At 42.9% G+C, this 17,414-nt stretch overlaps 1 protein-coding gene across 1 annotated transcript in view; it reads right to left on the bottom strand.

The window, feature by feature from the left end:
- NTRK2 (neurotrophic receptor tyrosine kinase 2) overlaps positions 1 to 17,414 on the bottom strand; it is a gene marked incomplete at both ends in the record, with an annotated part of 373,926 nt that overhangs the window by 69,759 nt on the left and 286,753 nt on the right. Inside the window, one exon of the mRNA XM_080709003.1 lies at positions 3,844 to 4,016. Within this exon, the coding sequence (XP_080565129.1) occupies positions 3,844 to 4,016 (173 nt within the window). The remainder of the gene's footprint in view (positions 1 to 3,843; positions 4,017 to 17,414) is intronic.

Raw genomic sequence — 17,414 nt, 5'->3', positions numbered from 1 at the left:
TCCCTTCTGTCTAAATAGTGGGATCTTTCCATTCCTGAGAGAAAGGCTTCCTATTTTTAGACAAGGCAAGTCTCAACACACTCCCCTCTTCCCAAACCAGAGCTCCCAACTGCCTCTTATTGTACTGAGTAAAAACAATGAGGAATTGCTTGGGGCTTTCTTCGGCTCCAAATCTCTCCCTGCAGGTGAGAAGTCTGGTAGTAAGTACAAAGGCCAAACCGGGTATCAGAACTGAATTTAAATCCACTCCTAACAAAGTAGCTATGTGACCTCAAGTGGGTTACATAACCTTTCTGGGTCTGTTTCTTCATTTCATAAAATGAAGATAGGATCTCTAATCTGCACTTTCCTAAAAGCATCCCTGTGAAGAGGAATTGAGATTGTGTTTGTAAAGTACTTGGTGGCCTTTCATGCGAAAGGCTTTGCAAATAAAAAGGCTTTCTCTAGCCCAGCATGGTGTTGGATGCCTGTAACTCTAGCACAGCTGAGGATCACATGCCTGAGGCCAGTCTCAACAGCTGAGCGTGATCCTGATCCTTAGGGTAGATGAAGGTCCGCAGGCTTGTAGAAGGCCACCTCCGAGAGCCCTGTCCTCCAGCCTTCCCCAGTGGCCCCACGAAGCCTGGCGCGCTCCATATTAGCACAGGGGGTAAGTGTGTCTCCCTTTTGCTGGAAACTCATTTTCCTGCTTGCTTCTGGGTGTGAATAGGGTTCTCTTATGGAGGAAGCCCCTGAATGAATTTCTTTGAGCAGAAAGTCCTTCTGTAAAAGGAGGCCAGGGAGTCCTCTGAACACTTTCATAAGAGGAATGCCAAGAAAGTGAGCTCAGCAGCCTCCACTTTCCCTGGCCAGGTTCTCCTGGAGTCTGGGAAATAGAAATGTATTCCCTCTCTTCCAGGGGAACATATTTCCAGAGGTGAAAATGCACTCCAGGCACCCTGGCTTAGGGGAAGTGAGCAGGTTGTTTCCAGAGTTGAGCAGATTCTTTCAACTGCTTTACCCCTTGTGCAGAATGCCCAGGAAGAGCCAAGGGCCTGCTCCTTTGGGAGGCTTGGGGGAGGCAGGGGAGTGGCTCACAGAGCCAGGAAGTGAAAGCATGGAGTTGCTGCTAATGCACATGGGCCCTGAGCACAGAGAGGCACCAGTTGCCTCCAGGTGAATACATGGAGATTCATTATGGGTCCCTCTTTGGAAGGCACCATTTTTGGAAGAGAGAAGTAGCCCAAGGCAACCCAAACCAACTTTTTTTCTCTTTGCTAGTGAGATCTGATGAGACAAATCGCAAATCTACCTCCATCCTGTGTCTCATCAACTACACTAAAATTGTGTTGACGTAGGAGAAAGCACCGGGGTTGTCTCTGAATTCCTAGCATTGGCCACATACTCCTAATCCCACCCACGGGGAAAGCAGAAAATGGAGACCCATCGCGGCCAAGGAGAACCAAACTCTACACCTCACACGTCCCCACGAGACTACAGGTGGTAAAAGATCCAGGGGCACCAGCCATGGGACGATGCCTCTAAAATAACAGTGCCCTCCCTTCCACACTTCTCAGGGTGATTACTGGTCCCTTAGACTGAACCCTGTCAGAAGCTTCCAGCAGATGTGTGAAGCTAGCTGGGACTGGTTTTCTGTACAAACTCCTCCCTGCAGCACCCTGGGAAATGGGAGGACAAGAGAGAGGCCTGCGTGTTGCCAGCACACAAAAGGTATGTCATCACACCCCCAAGGATTTCTGAACGGAGGAAACACAGAGGAAAGTAGGGCTGAGACAGTGAGTTGCTGGACGGCAGTTATTGATGACCTTGCCTCAAGACAATCCTCACACTTATCCTTGTGACACATATTATACCCCTTTTACAGGTAAGGAAACTGAGGCCAACAGGGGCAGGTGGCCCGTCTGCCTCCAATACCTTTTGTTTCTCCTGTGTTATCCCATCTACCATGATATCACAGGCAGTACCTTGGCTGCTCTTTCAAGATGAGAACCAGCCATATTTTAATGAAAATAGACATCAGAGTCAGACAGGGCATGGAGACTTAACTCAGACCCCCAAGGGCAGAGGTTCCTGAGAGAAGTGGATCAGAGATCTCCATTTATGAGGCCCCAGCACTGAGTGGTCCTTTCTGGACAGCCCGTGTCTCCCGGCTGTTACTAGCGGGGCCTCTGACCCTTTAGGTCCACGATCTTACAAATTCCCCCTCCGTGCGTGCCCCTAGTCAATGTAAAAGAAGGAACCACTTGCTTTCCTTCACCAACCAATGGCGATGGGTCTCACTGCACTCTTGCGTCTTCCTAGGCAGACACAGCATAAGAACATTTCCTGAGGGTCCTACCAGAGTGATTGCCGACTTCCTGCATTTCTCAGACTCGTCTCTTCCGATTTCTCTTACTGAGCAGCTGGTGTGACAGTAGAAATGGCCACTAGTGGAATCAGGCATCTCCTTACTGACCACTCCCTGTTTGCTCCTGGCTAAGAGCTTTCTATACTTACTCTATTGCCGTCCTCCTGCCGACTGGGCCAGTTCAAGACCCTCATGGGGACACCTGTGAGACTTGACTGAGGCGACCCAGCCAGCAGGTGGCCAAAAGCCTGCTCACACCATCTCGCCACTGTGTCTCCTCAGGGCTCACTCTGCCGAGACCTGTGCCGCGTGAGTTAGCCTCGCTTTCCCCAAGCGACTTTCCCTTCCCTTGCCCCAGGCTCTGCACACTCTGCGCTGTCCCTCTTTCTCTGTCTCCTGCCTCTGCCTCCCACCTCTGGAGGATGCGGACTCCTTGAGAAGCCGCCACTGAACTCAACTAGGCCAGTGCTAGAAACCCAAGTGACACTAATCCTGGTTAATAACGCAGCACCTGCTCCCTTTTGTACACAGCTTCTTATCCTTCCTTGATTTACTTTCCTCACAAAATCCCTGACCTTAAAGCTGCCCATGTTTTCTTGATCTCGGAGTCTTGGCAACAACAGTCATGACCGCAGGGTTTCAATGGCCCCATCAAATGTAATTCTACTTCCTTCCTTTTAGAACTTTTGCCTTGAATGGACATGGTGGCCCACATTTGTAACCCTAGCACTTGAAAGGCTGAGACAGGAGCATCACAACTCTGGGGACAGCCTCAGCAAGTAGTGAGATTCTCAGCAACCTAGCAAGACCCTGCTTAAAAATAAAAAGAGCTGGGGGTATAGGTCAGAGGTAGAATGCCCCTGGGTTCAGTTCCCAACCTTATATAAAACAAAAACAAAAATAAAAAAATATTTTGCCATTGGTTTCTTTTTTCCATTATAGATCATTACAGAATTCCTGCTTGTTCTTTGCGTCCACAGAATAAAGTCCAAACAAAGCTCTTCTGGTCTTAACTCCTCCAGTTATATTTTGACTTTCTTTCTCCTGGTTTATTCCGCAGTCTGGGAAGCCCATGCTCCTCGCTCTTACCTGGCCACAGGTAAGACACCCATGTACCTTAAATCTTACTGTTTGCTTGTCCTTGAATAATGTTCTTGTATGCACCCGGCAAATTCTTACAATAACTGAGGTCCATCTCCAATTCACATATAACATACCTTTAATATAACATATATTCAATAAATGCTAGTTGGGTCATGTTGAATCACTGGCATTATTACTTACAGTTGAAGGGAAAAACAAAGTCACCGTCTTTGTTCTCTGTTGCTTTCTCTGGCATGGGCTGGTGTGGTTACAAGGCAAGATTGTTCCAAAGGAAGGCCCCTTCAACTTTCCCCGGAAGTCCCGCCCTTGCCTTAAGGGAAGTCCCGCCTTAAGGTTGTATTCTAAAGTCCTGTTCCTTCTCCAAGCCCAGCTCCTTCTGCCCCTCGCCATACCTCAGGAACTTGTTGAGGTCCCCGTGCTTCATGTACTCAAAGACCATGATGAGCGGGTCTCCCTCCACGCAGACGCCGTAGAACTTGACAATGTGCTCATGCTGGAGGTTGGTGAGCAGCTCGGCCTCGCGGTGGAAGTCTTTGCGTGCGTTGTCACTAGCGTCCTTCAGCGTCTGGGTGGAGGAGAAGGAAAGGGGAGACAGCAACACCCGTTAAGCCGAGGGCATCAAAGGGAAGGTTCTTCAAGCAGCAGCTGTATCAGTGGATCCTAAGGATTCTAGAAGTGCATTTACCTTATTATACAAGAGAATGGAAAATAAACTAATTGTTGGGAAATAATATGTGCATGAGCTCTACAGTTTATGAAACACCATTACAGGTGTTCTTTCCTCAAGTTCCAGAGAGAAGCTCATCTTAGTTTCCGTAATTTTTAATCCCGTTTTGGGCTCATTGATTACTGTGGTCTCTCTTCCCTTTCAGTTCCTGCTGAGCTTCCTATGATGTTATTTGCAGTTCACCTCTGCTCAGATAATCTTTAAAATATGCTCTTATGAGATTCATTAGAAAGATGAGCCTTTGTGGGCCTGTCTTCCAGCTTCAGCAAGGGTCATATTTCAGCCTTTATGTGATAATCCAAAGCTGTCTCCAGCCTGTGATATACATGTCATCAGCTCAAGAAATGTCCCCACCCCTCAAGAAGACCAGTCACACTGCAAGAGGAAGCTGTTCCGCAGCACAGCACCCAGGTCCAGGCATCTTTAGACCTCTGATCAGACCACTCTGCCACCACACATGGAGTCCTAGCAAAGCTGGCATTTTTAATGTCACTCATGTGCACTGAGCCTTATCAAGGGCCATCATAGAGCCAGTGCTATAGTGACAGAGGAAGGCATTTGCTCCCAGGCACTTATGGACCAATAGGAAGATAAGGTGCTTACATAAATGATTATAAACCAAGCTTGAATCAGAACCCTAACTCAACTGGCTGCCCCGCATCTCTGCTCAGCTTAATCCCTTGGCATTCCTCTTTAGAAACCCATGCTTCCACAGGTATTTACAAAATATCTGTGGCTGCCCAGTGACAACAGCCAGTTCTTTCCTTCACTTGGAATGCTCTCTTGGTCATGGTCACTGGTGTCAGAGGTTGAATGATGCCCCGCCCCCAAAGTGTCAACACCCTAAACCCCAGAACCTGTGAAAATGTCCCCTTCCACAGTAAAACGGGACTCTGCAGGTCTGATTAGGTTAACAATTTTAACGTGAAGTGATTAACTTGGATAAGCTGGGTGATCCCAGTAGCAAATAAGGATTCCTACAAATTCAAAGACAAAGAAGATGTGAAGACTGAAAGAGAAATTAGAGGGGAGAAAAGATGCTATGCTGTTTGGTTTGAAGGTGGAGGAAGAGCCCACAAGCCAAGGGGTACTGTTGGCTTTGAAAAGCTGGGATAGAAAAATAAATGGATTCTATGGATTCTACCCTAGAACTTCCAGAGGGGACCAGCCTGTCGACCATATGACTTTAATTTAGTAAAGCTGACTTTGAACATCTGGCCACTCAAACTGAAAGAGAAATAATCTGTGTTGATTCAAGTCACTGATTTTGTAGTAATTTGTTTCAGCAGCCACAGGAAACTAATATGCCATATTAACATCTAGACTGGGATCAGACACCACCACCTGGAAAGTGTTACCTAATCACTTCATTCCTCTCATGTCTGCCCCCCTTCTCCTAGACTAAGCTGTGCCTCTCCTAGAGGTAGCTCATAGTTACCTCTATCATATCAGGGACCACAGCACATCCTAATTGTGTTGACTTGCTTGCCTCTGGTATAGACTCGAAGCTCTTTCTATCTCTGTATCTCCATGTCTGCATTGCCAGCACTGGGAACATGGTAGACTTTATTCCACAGATGTTCGTGAATGAATGATGAAGGCCAGGGAAACCAAATGCCAAGATCAAAAGAGGAGAGAGAAAGAGGGAGGGAGGGAGAGAGAGGGAGAGAGAAAGGGAAAGAGGGAGGGAGAGAGGGAGAGGGAGAGGTAGAGGGAGGGAAAGAGGGAGAAAGAGAGAGAGCAGGAGAGAGAGGGAGAGAAAGAGAGAGAGAGAGACAGACAGACAGACAAAAAGAGGGAGAGAGGGAGAAAGGGAGAGACTGCTTCAAACTCAGGGGCAAGGAGAAAGAAGGCCCGAGGAATACTTCTGGTAGAAGTGGCAAGTGAGTGCATGAACCCTTTCTGCATAAAAACTGCAATAAGTCATTTTCAAGATTAGATGGCAAATGTGACCCTTTATGTTTACTTAAATTTGGCATGGGGATAGAATACAAGCACCACCATCCATCAAATTTGTATGAACTATAAAGCTCAGTGCTATGTCCTGTGTCTAAGAACACTGCCAGGTCCTGCTGGCCATTTTCCAGGGGACTGGTCTTAAGTTTGCTCTCCCTCCTGTGATGGCACTGACCTGGATCATCTATAAAGATAGGGATATGCCACAGGCTAAGTTCCCTGGGAGAGGTCTGAAGTGGAGATTAGCAGGTGAGACATTTATTAGAACATGTTCTCAGCTTCAATAACATGCCTAAAAGATTGAGCAGAGGGTGAAAGTGAGATATAAACTCAACAGAAGCCTCACCTGCCCTATAGGATAAACCCACAGAGCTGTCCTGAGAGGGCCACTACTTGGAATTAAGACTCAGGTAGAACCCAATGCCTAGAAATTTCAACACACCTCTATCAACATTAGATAGACCTTCCAGACAAAAGATATGTAAAGGCTTGTTAGACCTAAAAATCACTGTAAATCGTGGATTTAACAGACAATTTTTTTTACGGAATATTTCTTCCAATAGCAGATGAACTTACATTATTCTTAGCTCTTATGGAACTTTCTCCGAAATAGACCATATTCTAGGCCAAGAACAAAGAATTAGCAAATTATAAAAAATGATGTATTTCCTTGCATCTTTTAAGATAGTAATGGGCTGAAAGTAGAAATCAACAGTAGGAAGATCTGAAGGAATTATGTAAATTCATGGAGATTAAACAATATACTTTTGAATGAAGACAATATCATATAATAAATGAGGAGATAAATTTTTAAATTTAGAATCAAATGAAAATAACTTTCCAGTAATTTTTTGAGTTTTAAGTCAAAATTTTATAACACTGAGTACCCATATTAAAAAAGAAATATATAAGTAAACAATCTAAAGATGCATCTCAATGCCCTAAAAATAGAAACAAACTAAACCAAAGCCAATAGAAGGCAAGAAATAATTAAAATAAGAACATAAATTAAAGAAATGGAGAATAAAACTATGAAAGATCAATAAAACAAAAAGCTGGATTTTGAGAAGATAAATAAGTCTTAGCCAACCTAACCAAAAAAGTGGTTCAACTTAATAAAATCAGAGATGAACAAGGAGGTAATCACCACAGACAGCATGAAAATCCAGAGGATAATTAGGAACTATTTTGAAAACTTATATTCCAATAAACTGGAAACCCTAGGAAAAATTGACAACTTTCTGGATATACCCAATCTATTTAAATTAAACCAAGAGAATATAAAAAACCTAGAGAGACCAAAAACAAGTGAAAAGATTGAAGCAGTAATAAAAAGCCTTCCAACAAACAAGCCCAGGACCAGACAGATCTCCAGCTGAATTCTGTAAGACCTTTAAGGAGTAACTAAACCAATGTTCCTTGAATTATTCCAGGAACTAGAAAGAGATGGAATGCTCCCAAACTCATACTATAAAGCCAGCATTACTTTGATACCAAACCTGAAATATGGATACCTAAAGGAAAGAAAATTACGTATGTTTTAGCCAGCTATTTCACTGCTGGGATGAAAGCATCTGAGAAGTACAACTCAGAGAGGAGGATAGGTTTATGGTGGCTCGTGGTTTCAAAAGCTTTAGTCTACAATTTACCAGCACTGAGCATGAAGTGGAGAAATATAACCCTCAAATCATGGTAGCCAGAAACAGAAAAAGCAAGAGGAGGGGGCTGGGGATGTTGAATGTCCCCAAAGCCCTGCCTCCAATGAGCCACCTCTCCCAGGAATGCCCCATCTCTGAACCTTGCTGAACCAGAGACCGTGCTGTGAACACATGAGACCTGTGGGGACACTCCAAACCTAAGCCCTAACAATGTACATCTACCATATTTTTCTTTTACCATTCATCTGTTGACAGACACTTAGTTTGGTGCCATAATTTGGCTATTTTGCATTGTGCTGCTATAAACATAGATACAAATGTATCACTATATTATTTTGACTTTAATTCTTTTGGAAGATACTGAGGGATGGTATAGTTGGGTCTTGTGGTGGTTCCATTTCTAGTTTTTTGAGGATCCTCCATACTGATCTCCATAAGGGTGGTACTAATTTTCAATCCCACTCACATATTGTAAGGATGAGTTTTCAGTGTGCAAACTACCATGCCTGGGGTTACTCCCTACACACAACTTCAGAGGGTACCCAGGGCCTGCCTCAAGTCAACCACAAGAAAATATGAAGAAAGTGGAGGAAATACAGGAACACAAAGCAAGGTAGGCTGCCATCATCACAGAACATAGCAATTTCCTTAACTGCTTAATTTAGCAGGACTCAATGTTCTCCTCTCAGAGGTGATGCGACCCAAAAAGACAAAATCATGGCTATCATTTCCATTAAGCCACAGGCAGTGGCTTCCTCAGCCAAATTCTGGAATTATCATTCACTGTTCTCACTTTAGCATGTGGTTTCTGAGAAGTGTCTCTACAAGTGCCACTGGCTCTGCTTGGGAAAGTAAGCAGACCTGGACCCTCAAGTGCTCAGAGAACCTCTAGAGCTTTGATGGAGCATCATCACATTTAATAACAAAATGAGCAGTGGATAGTGACATGGTCCCGCGTCTCTGCTCCCTTAAATACAGAAACTGAACTTATGTCCCCTCCCCTCTGCCTCCTAGATTTAGTTGGTTTGGCTGAATCCAGACTGAACTCTGAGTCCCTGTGAGACCAGGAGGGGTGACATGCTTATCTTGATGATTTTGTTTAGCTTGGTTTTATCCAAGGGAACACTTCTGGCTGATTTTTGGCTGTTTTGATCTCCACCCACTCTCTTGTTTTGTTGAACTTTTCAAGAGCAAAATAGCAGATGAGGCAAGGAGATGGTTTTGGAAGGGCTGGAAGATGGAAGTCGACATCTTCCAGGTCCTTTCCCTAGTATCAAGGAACAAGCACCTAGTATTCCTTGCACATGACTGGCATTATGGTTTATGGTGAGTATCTCTCTCTCCTATTGCCTCTGACAGTGGAAGGGTGTTCTGTCCAGTTTTTTTTTTTGTTTTGTTTTTTGTTTTGTTTTGTTTTTGCTGGCTGCCTAACCCAGTGCCGAGCAACTGTAAGAACCCTGAACACACAAGGTCTATCCACTGAAGAGACAAAAAGGGCATGGGAAAGGAGGAAAAAGTAAATGGTACTTTGAAAAAGCAGAACACATATCTAGATAAGCAGTGCAAATGAAGGGGGCACGAGGCAAAGGAAGTAGTTGAAGAACCCACTTCAAGGCCGAGAGGATCGCCTGGCGCACTCTTTTGGAGAGCTGGTCCCACACCTCTGCGCTCTTCTTCCAGCCAAAGTAAAAATCCTCACAATGATGTGTCTAGATTTTGAATCCTGGCTCTGCCCTTGGGCCTCTCTGAACTCTGTTTTACTCTCCTGTAGCATAAGGGTAACAATATTACCACTTCCTGGGACCTCAGAAGGAGATGTGAATGGGTGGGTGGGAGTACTTACTGTAAGTTGGGATGCCTCCCATGGTCCTAGATAGAGAAGGATATTTGTATAATTTGAATTTGAAACCAAGCCTGCAATCAATTTGCTCACATAAGGGTACACAAAGGCTAATGGATACTTGATAAGCACAGGGGCCATGAGAGGCCTGAAGGTGGTGGTGCTGTGGGGGCCAACACCTCTTCCTAGATGGCATCCTGAGCTCCTGGAACCATCAAGCTACATGTTGATGTCCATCCCTTGGCCTGCATTGATACCCCAGAGGGCCCATCTCTTTATTCAGAGATTGCTCTGAGGTTTATTTCTAAGGTTTCAGCCTGTCATTGTCAGTGAGTTGGAAAAGGTGCTGGTCCTTTCAGATCATTATCACAAGGCATGGACAAATTCTGGGTGTAGTATTTCTCATTTCTGCTCAAGTTTTAGCTATGTAATGTTGATTCAAGCATGTTAGGTTGGTGGGAAAGGGGAGAGAGGAGAGAGAAGGCAGGCTTTTCTTTTTGGGAGCACTAACCTGAAAAAACAAGCATCTAATATGCCCATGCTCCCAAAGCAAGCAGTATGGAAAGGAGCCCACTTTGTGCAGTGTGAAAAGTTGTGCTTCAGCAAAGTTTTTGGATTGAGGAGAGATTTTACTATTCATAGGGGTAAATGCATCTCACAAACCTGGCCTCATCCTCTATGCCCATCCATTTTTGCATGTTGGGTCCTTTTTCTAAATTATGATTCAATTCTATTTTAAGAGATTTAGAAAATATGGCAGTAACGACTTGGGCAAAATCGTCTTCTGAATTTGGCACTCTAAGGGAGCTTTTTCTAAGGGTAGAACCAAAGCCAGGCAGCAATCAGAAACTGGAAAATCCTGCTATCGACCCTATTTATAAAAATCATCTCTGTTTCAGTACCAGGGCTGATTGTCATGTTACTCAATTATGTGAGGCTTGGCTGGTTCCCGGAGTCCCTTGGCAGAGCACTGAGGCCATGATACAGGGGTGAGCTTCCCTCCCTGACAGCCCCCTTCCACTTCAGCTTCACTTCGACAGCCCTGTTTGCCCCATCATAAACACCACTATCATCTTACACCTGCCATCCACCTTTCTTACTCCAAGTACATTTCCTGGCACTCCAAAGCTGCCGTCCTTTCTGAACACATACTCTAGGGAGAGACGCATCCAGAGCTATACCAAGATGTCCAGAGTATGTATCGATTCAGAGCTGGGATCATGAACTAGCATGAAAGAGACTTCAGCAGAGAACTCAGACACGAGTGAAGGTGAAATGTAAGCAAAGGGGAAAAAGGAAGATCAAAAATCAAGTGAAATATAAGGGCAAAATATTAATGCTAGTGGGAAGCCATCTAGAGAGGCAACAGGGCTGATCTGAAATATTGGCCTGATAGGATATTGTAAGACAAAACAAATGATCATGCCCTTCAGAGTATAGGTGATCTAAGGAGAGACAAGATAAAACAGAAATGGTGACCTTTTAAAATTACTGATCTCATATTCTTCTCACATACATTTTAGAGATCATAGAAACAGTCTCTGTTAAGGTGGAAAATGAATATAATACATTGAAGATAATACATAATAATGATGAAGGTAGTATAGAAAGATAATATTGAAAATACTATCATGGTAAGAACTCCTTATGCTCAATGCCCACTATAGCATTAGAAGTATAATAGGAAACAAACACACTTCTCCAACCAAGCAACCAAGATTCATGAGAATATGTGACCAGTGACCCGCTGGGTCAGGGTCATTCAGTTTAGATCTGTTGTTAATGGGGAATCTTTACTGTTTTGATATCTTCTAGACATGTATTATCCAATATGGTATCCAACAGCCACATGTCTCTAATTATCATTGCCATGTGGTTATTCCAAATTTAGATGTGCTTTAGTTGAAAAATACACACCAGATTTTGGAAACTTGGTATGAACAAAATTATTTAAAATATCTCATTAATATTTGTATATTAATAGTGTTTAGATGGTAATATTATAGATATGTTGAATTAAACTATATTAATAAAATATGCTTCATCTGTTTCCTTTTAGTTTTTAATGCGCACACTTGGAAATTCAAAATCATGAGTACAGTTTGCATTTGTGGCTCATAGTATCCTTCTATTGGATAGCACTGTTCTACAAAAGCCATTTATGAAGGCTAGTAATGGGTCAGTCTGTGTCTTGGAAATCTGACAACATTTCTATAGTATTCCATTGGTCATAATTTTTCTAACTCACAGGTTCTTCCCTAAGAAAAGGTAGAGAAAGAGTCTATCAAATTCTTATACAAATGACCTTGGAAATATTATGGTTAGATCTATAATGTCCTGCAAAGTATGCTGTGCTGGAGACTTCGTCCCCAGTGCAGCAATGTTCAGAGGTGGGGTTTGGGCAAGAGGTTGGGTCATGAGGACTCTGATCACACCACTGGATTAATCCAGCTGTGGATTCATCCTGAATGGACTCCTGGGAGTTAGTGGAAACTGTAGGCAGGGGGGTGGAATTGGAGGAAGTAAGTCACCATGGATGTGCTCTGGAAGGGTATTTTCTGTCCTTGGACCCTTTCTTCTGTCTGTCTGACTGTCTGTCTGTCTGGCTCTCTGCTTCCTGGAAGCCATGATATGAGTTTTCTCCCACCATACTCTTCCACCATTCTGTCCTGCCTCACCTCAGGCCCAGAGCAATGAAGCAACTGACCATGGACTGAGACCTCTGAAACTATGACCCAAAATAAACTTTTCTTCCCTTAATTTGTTTATATTTTTGTCACAGCAATGAAAATCTGACTAACACTGAGTCTATTTTTAATAGACACAGAGGAAAAAGAACTTGATAGGAATAAAATCTTAGACACTACCAAAGAGTGCAATAGGCAGTGCTCCCAAATCTCTAGAAATATAAAAACTAAATAATTATATGACAATATAAACAATCACACCCACTCAAACGGTGCCCTCCCCATGGCAGAAGCCAAGGCAGAGTGTGTGTGTCAACTTAGTTTACTGCATGTAGTCAGCTTGTGCAAGGACTTTAATTATGTATCAAGTGATGGCCTCAAATACAAGTTCATAGCCAGGGTGCTGATTGCTGCTATCTTTATGTTCACAGTCATGCTGGTTTCTAGGGCTCAGATCTATCAAGTTGATCAGCCAAAGAAACATGAGGTTGGGTTCTAACTGATATACTTTAAAATACTTGCAATAATTTGGGAACTAAAATCGATGGTTTATGCTTGCCTATTACATCAAGTTCCAGATTAGAAAACATTTTCTTTGGAAGATAGGAAACTAATTCACACTACTTGTGATATTAGAGGCATATTGGATTGAAAGAGTAAATCAGAATCAAAACTACATTGAGATCCCAAGTAGTTAGAATAGCAATTATTAAGAATACAAGCAATAATAAATGCTGGTGAGAATGTGGGGAAGTAGGTACGCTTACACACCGTTGGTAGGACTGCAAACTAGCACAATCACTATGGATATCAACATGGAGATTTCTCCAAATGCTAGGAATACGACAACCCTATGACCCAGCTGTACCACTGCTCAGTATCTTTCCAAAAGAATTAAAGTCAGAATAATATAGCACTACATCTCTATCTGTTGATAGCAGCATAATTCTCAATAGCCAAATTGTGGAACCAAACTGTCAATAGATAAGTGGATAAAAAAAATGTGGTCTATATATAATGTAGCTCTACTCAACCATAAAGAAAAATGGATTGAGCTAGAGAATATTACGCCCAGTGAGATCAGCCAGGCACAGAAAATCAAGACTCATGTTTCTCTAACATATGGAAGCTAGAGAGAAAATGGGAAAGAAAAGGGGCGTTAGATAAATGTGAGACCAGTAGAATAATGGAAGGAGAATGGAGGAAAGCAGGTGGGAAAGGAGATTTGATGAGGCACAAAGTTCAAATAGTGCTCTTTATATATAGGAAGGAATCACTACCAATCTCGCTAACTCTTTGAGAGTGGTGGGTGGTAGGGTGAGAACTGGAGAGAAACACCAAGTACCATGTGTTTGTATGTGAATATCACCTGAAACCTCTCTAAAATGTATACTACAATGCACCGCTACAAAAACAACAAAAAAGAAGACGACCCCTACTATGACTAATGTACAACGCAATGTAAAACTGTCCAACACAATTTTACTAGATACAGTGTAATTGGTGGTTTGGTTTGGGGCAGACCCTGACTTGATCGTGGGGTAGTCCCTCACATTACAGTAAATGCGCATGTCCCACAGACATGTTCCAGTGGTGTGAAGTGAATCCTCCAGCTCCACTTGGTGCCAGATGACGTCTCACTAAAGTGACCAGAGCCCTGGTCATCTAGGTGCTAGGATTTGGTGTTATCACTGCTATGGCCGAAATTCATTTGCAGTTAAAGTGAAAGTTTCTGTCAAGTACGGTAGTACACATATGTTATTCCAATGCTTGAGGAGCTGAGACAGGAGGGTCACAGGTTTGAGACCAGCCTTAGAAATTTAGTGAGACTCACAACCTAGCAAGACCCTGTTTCAAAGAAAAAACTATAATAGAGTTGGGGGTGTAGCTCAGAGGTAGAATGCTCCCTGGGTTCAATCCTTAGTACCCCAAACAAACTAACAAACATAAAAACACACACAAAAAATAACAGTGAAATTTTTTTTTCTACTGGTTTTAGCTTCTCTGATAAGATGTGGATAAACTGGAGATAAGCCAGAAATAAGGATCACCTAAGTAATTAAGGAGACAAAAACCAGATCCTTGATTAAAATTTGAAATTACTGGGAAAGGATATTAATGTAGCTGCTTAGTAACTGGGGCCTGCCTAATTCAAGTGCATGGGGGATTCCCACAAGGAATGCCATACTCTCTACCTTTCACATGCATGTGAACACACACACACACACACACACACACACACACAAACACACACACACACACCATAAAAGAATGTACCTAAACCACAGAAGGATAGAAATCTATTAAGCAATGTCTGAACAACAAAGATGATTAAACCTTCTAACAAAAAGCATTAAAGGTTCTATGATTCCTGTTCCTAGAGCCTTATAAAGACAGAATCGATAGCCATTATGCCCTGTTTAGCTACACAAACTATATTTGAGGGGCATATTGACAAATATCTTTTTAAACACACTGGTCTTTCATCAATTTCCATTTTATAAGAATAAGAAATTCTCACATCAGGAAAATGGAAGAGAGAAAAAGAAACATGGGAGGAGGAAGGAATGGAGAGGGACTCCATGACACACTGAGCTGTGAGGACTGAGGTGACGACTGTCACAAAGAAGGAAAGAGAAAGAAAGAAGGAAGGAAAGGAAGAAAGAGAGAAGGAGAGAAAGAAAGAAGGGAAAAGATGGAAGGAAGGAAGGAAGAAAGGAAAGAAAGGAAGGAGAGAGAGAGAGAAAGAGAGAGAGAGAGAGAGAGAGAGAGAGAGAGAGAGAGAGAGAGAGAGAGAGAGAAACTATATTTATGTCCTAGAAATAATCTTGCCTGGGCACAGCAGGGGAGGTGATGGATTCTTGATAGTCTTTCTCTTCTGTGACTTGTTTGTTTGTTTGTTTTTACTGTTTTGGGTAAAGGTTGAATGAGTTTTTATTCTGATCCCAATACATGTTCTGAGACAAGTGACCCTGGTTGCTTCCTTTCTGAAAGGTGGTACCTTTGGTACCACACGACCACCTCAGATGATTGGACTGCAGGCAGGTGGCCTGGCATGAAAACTGAGTGGCAGAGTAGATGGCCAATGAGAATAATTGGGCCTAGGATTTTCCCTTCTTGAGGAACCAGAATGTGAGACATAAAGACAGTATAAGCAGTAGTTGGTGTGGAAGCAACAGTCAAATGTTAAGGAGCAGCAGAGGCAGGAGACAGCTGTATAACATTAACACAGTAACAGGGAAGTCTACTGGAGAATCCCTGGCTACTGAGAAGATAAGGAAGAGACAGTCACTCAGATGCTCAGTGAACTTTTAGATTCCAACTGCTGCAGTCACAGTAAGGTATAACTATTCTGGAGTTCTCATTGAGTTTGTCCTTCCTTCCTTCCCTCCTTCCTTCCTTCCTTCCTTCCTTCCTTCCTTCCTTCCTCTTTCCCCACCTCCCCTTCTTCCTTCTTTACTTCCTTCCTGACAGATGTATTTCCCCCTTATTTTGGCAATAGCATCTCTAATATTCTTCCAGAAAACCAATACTTCCTCACTTTTAGTTCACGTGTGTTGGTTAGACCTCACCTCATCTTTTATCTTTCATTTTTAGATATGTGGTGTGTGTGTGTGTGTGTGTGTGTGTGTGTGTGTGTGTTCACACACACACACACACACACATGTCCACACATGACCCAGGGTAATAAGAATATTCCATTCCCTTGGCCAGAGAGTACAGTTTCACAACTTGAGACAAGACTACAGAGGCCAGCTCTTGCTTTTGCATGAGCATTGGGAACCTCTCATCCATTCTCTACCATACATCCCTTCAGCATCCAACAAGCATTTATTTCATGCTACTAAACATTAGGTAATGTACTAAAAGTATGGTTCCCGCCCTGAAGAATATGGTAGAGGAAACAGACATTCAATATCTATATCTATATCTATCTATCTATCTATCTATATATATATATATTCTATAAAAGACAAGCATAGGTGCTTTCATGGCACATGACAGGTATCAGAGAGGTCTGATTCAGCTGGGTGCAGGCACAGGCAAGTCTTCCAAAGAGACAAGCTGGACAGAGAGCTGAGGGCAGGTAGAAGTTGGCTGGACCGTGGGCCATCCGACATGGGAATGGCAACAATATGTCAGATGCTATTTTGGGCCTGCCTCCTGGTAATATTCTAGAGAGTACATCAATTAATTTCTAAACCCCTTTGTGGAGAAAAACACCACTATATACTCCATTAGCAAGAAGGAATTCAGAAAAAAAATGAAAAACAAAATTTCTAAGTTGGATCACAAAGAACATATCTGCACCATTTCCTACTTCGTCGCATCTTCTTTCTGTGCAGTACCTCTGACACCTTTAACTTACACGTTAAGGAACTCACTCAATTTCTCTGGGTTTCTGTTTTCTCATCTATAAAATATGAGGCCTGGCTTATACACTGACTTCTAAAGTCTCATATTCAGCATTCTATATTTTCAAAAATACACCTGAAATTAGTGAGGAGACACCATGAATCCTACAAAGCAGACTTGTGGATATATTTGAAGAACAGAACAACAACAAAAAAATCAGCTTGCATTCCTAGTACAAGGAAACATCCTAGGAATTGTCCCTATTGAAATGCGGATTGGATGGAGCCAAAAATAGCTAATGCACCCACAGTTAATGCAGGGAAACTGCCATGAAGCGTTTCCTTGGCGATTGAGTTACTTAAAGGTAAAGTAACTCGGCTTGATCAAAGAGTGGTTTCTCTGCTTCTCATCCTCTCTCTGGCTCTTCGACTGTAATTCAGCGTAAAGGGGAAAAATGGTCGGCAAATCCGTTTCAGTAAAAAACAAAGGTCATCCAAAAATATCAAGAAAAGGGCAATCTGGTTGAATTCACACAAGCAAGGCCTGGGAGAACCATGCTCAGCCCTGTGCACCTTGGAATGTCTGCACGTGTCTGAGAACCACTTCTATCTGAAACTGCTTCCAGTGGCTCCCACAAGCTCTTAAATCACTCCGGAGACTCAACACCAGAATTTACAGGAATCTGACATCTGTCAATCTGAACGTAAAGCCTTGGATTTCAAACCAAAGTCAGCTTCAT

Source organism: Muscardinus avellanarius (assembly GCF_963383645.1).
Source record: "Muscardinus avellanarius genome assembly, chromosome: 13".
NCBI classification, from domain to species: domain Eukaryota; kingdom Metazoa; phylum Chordata; class Mammalia; order Rodentia; family Gliridae; genus Muscardinus; species Muscardinus avellanarius.
This window is presented reverse-complemented; position numbering and strand designations above follow the sequence as displayed.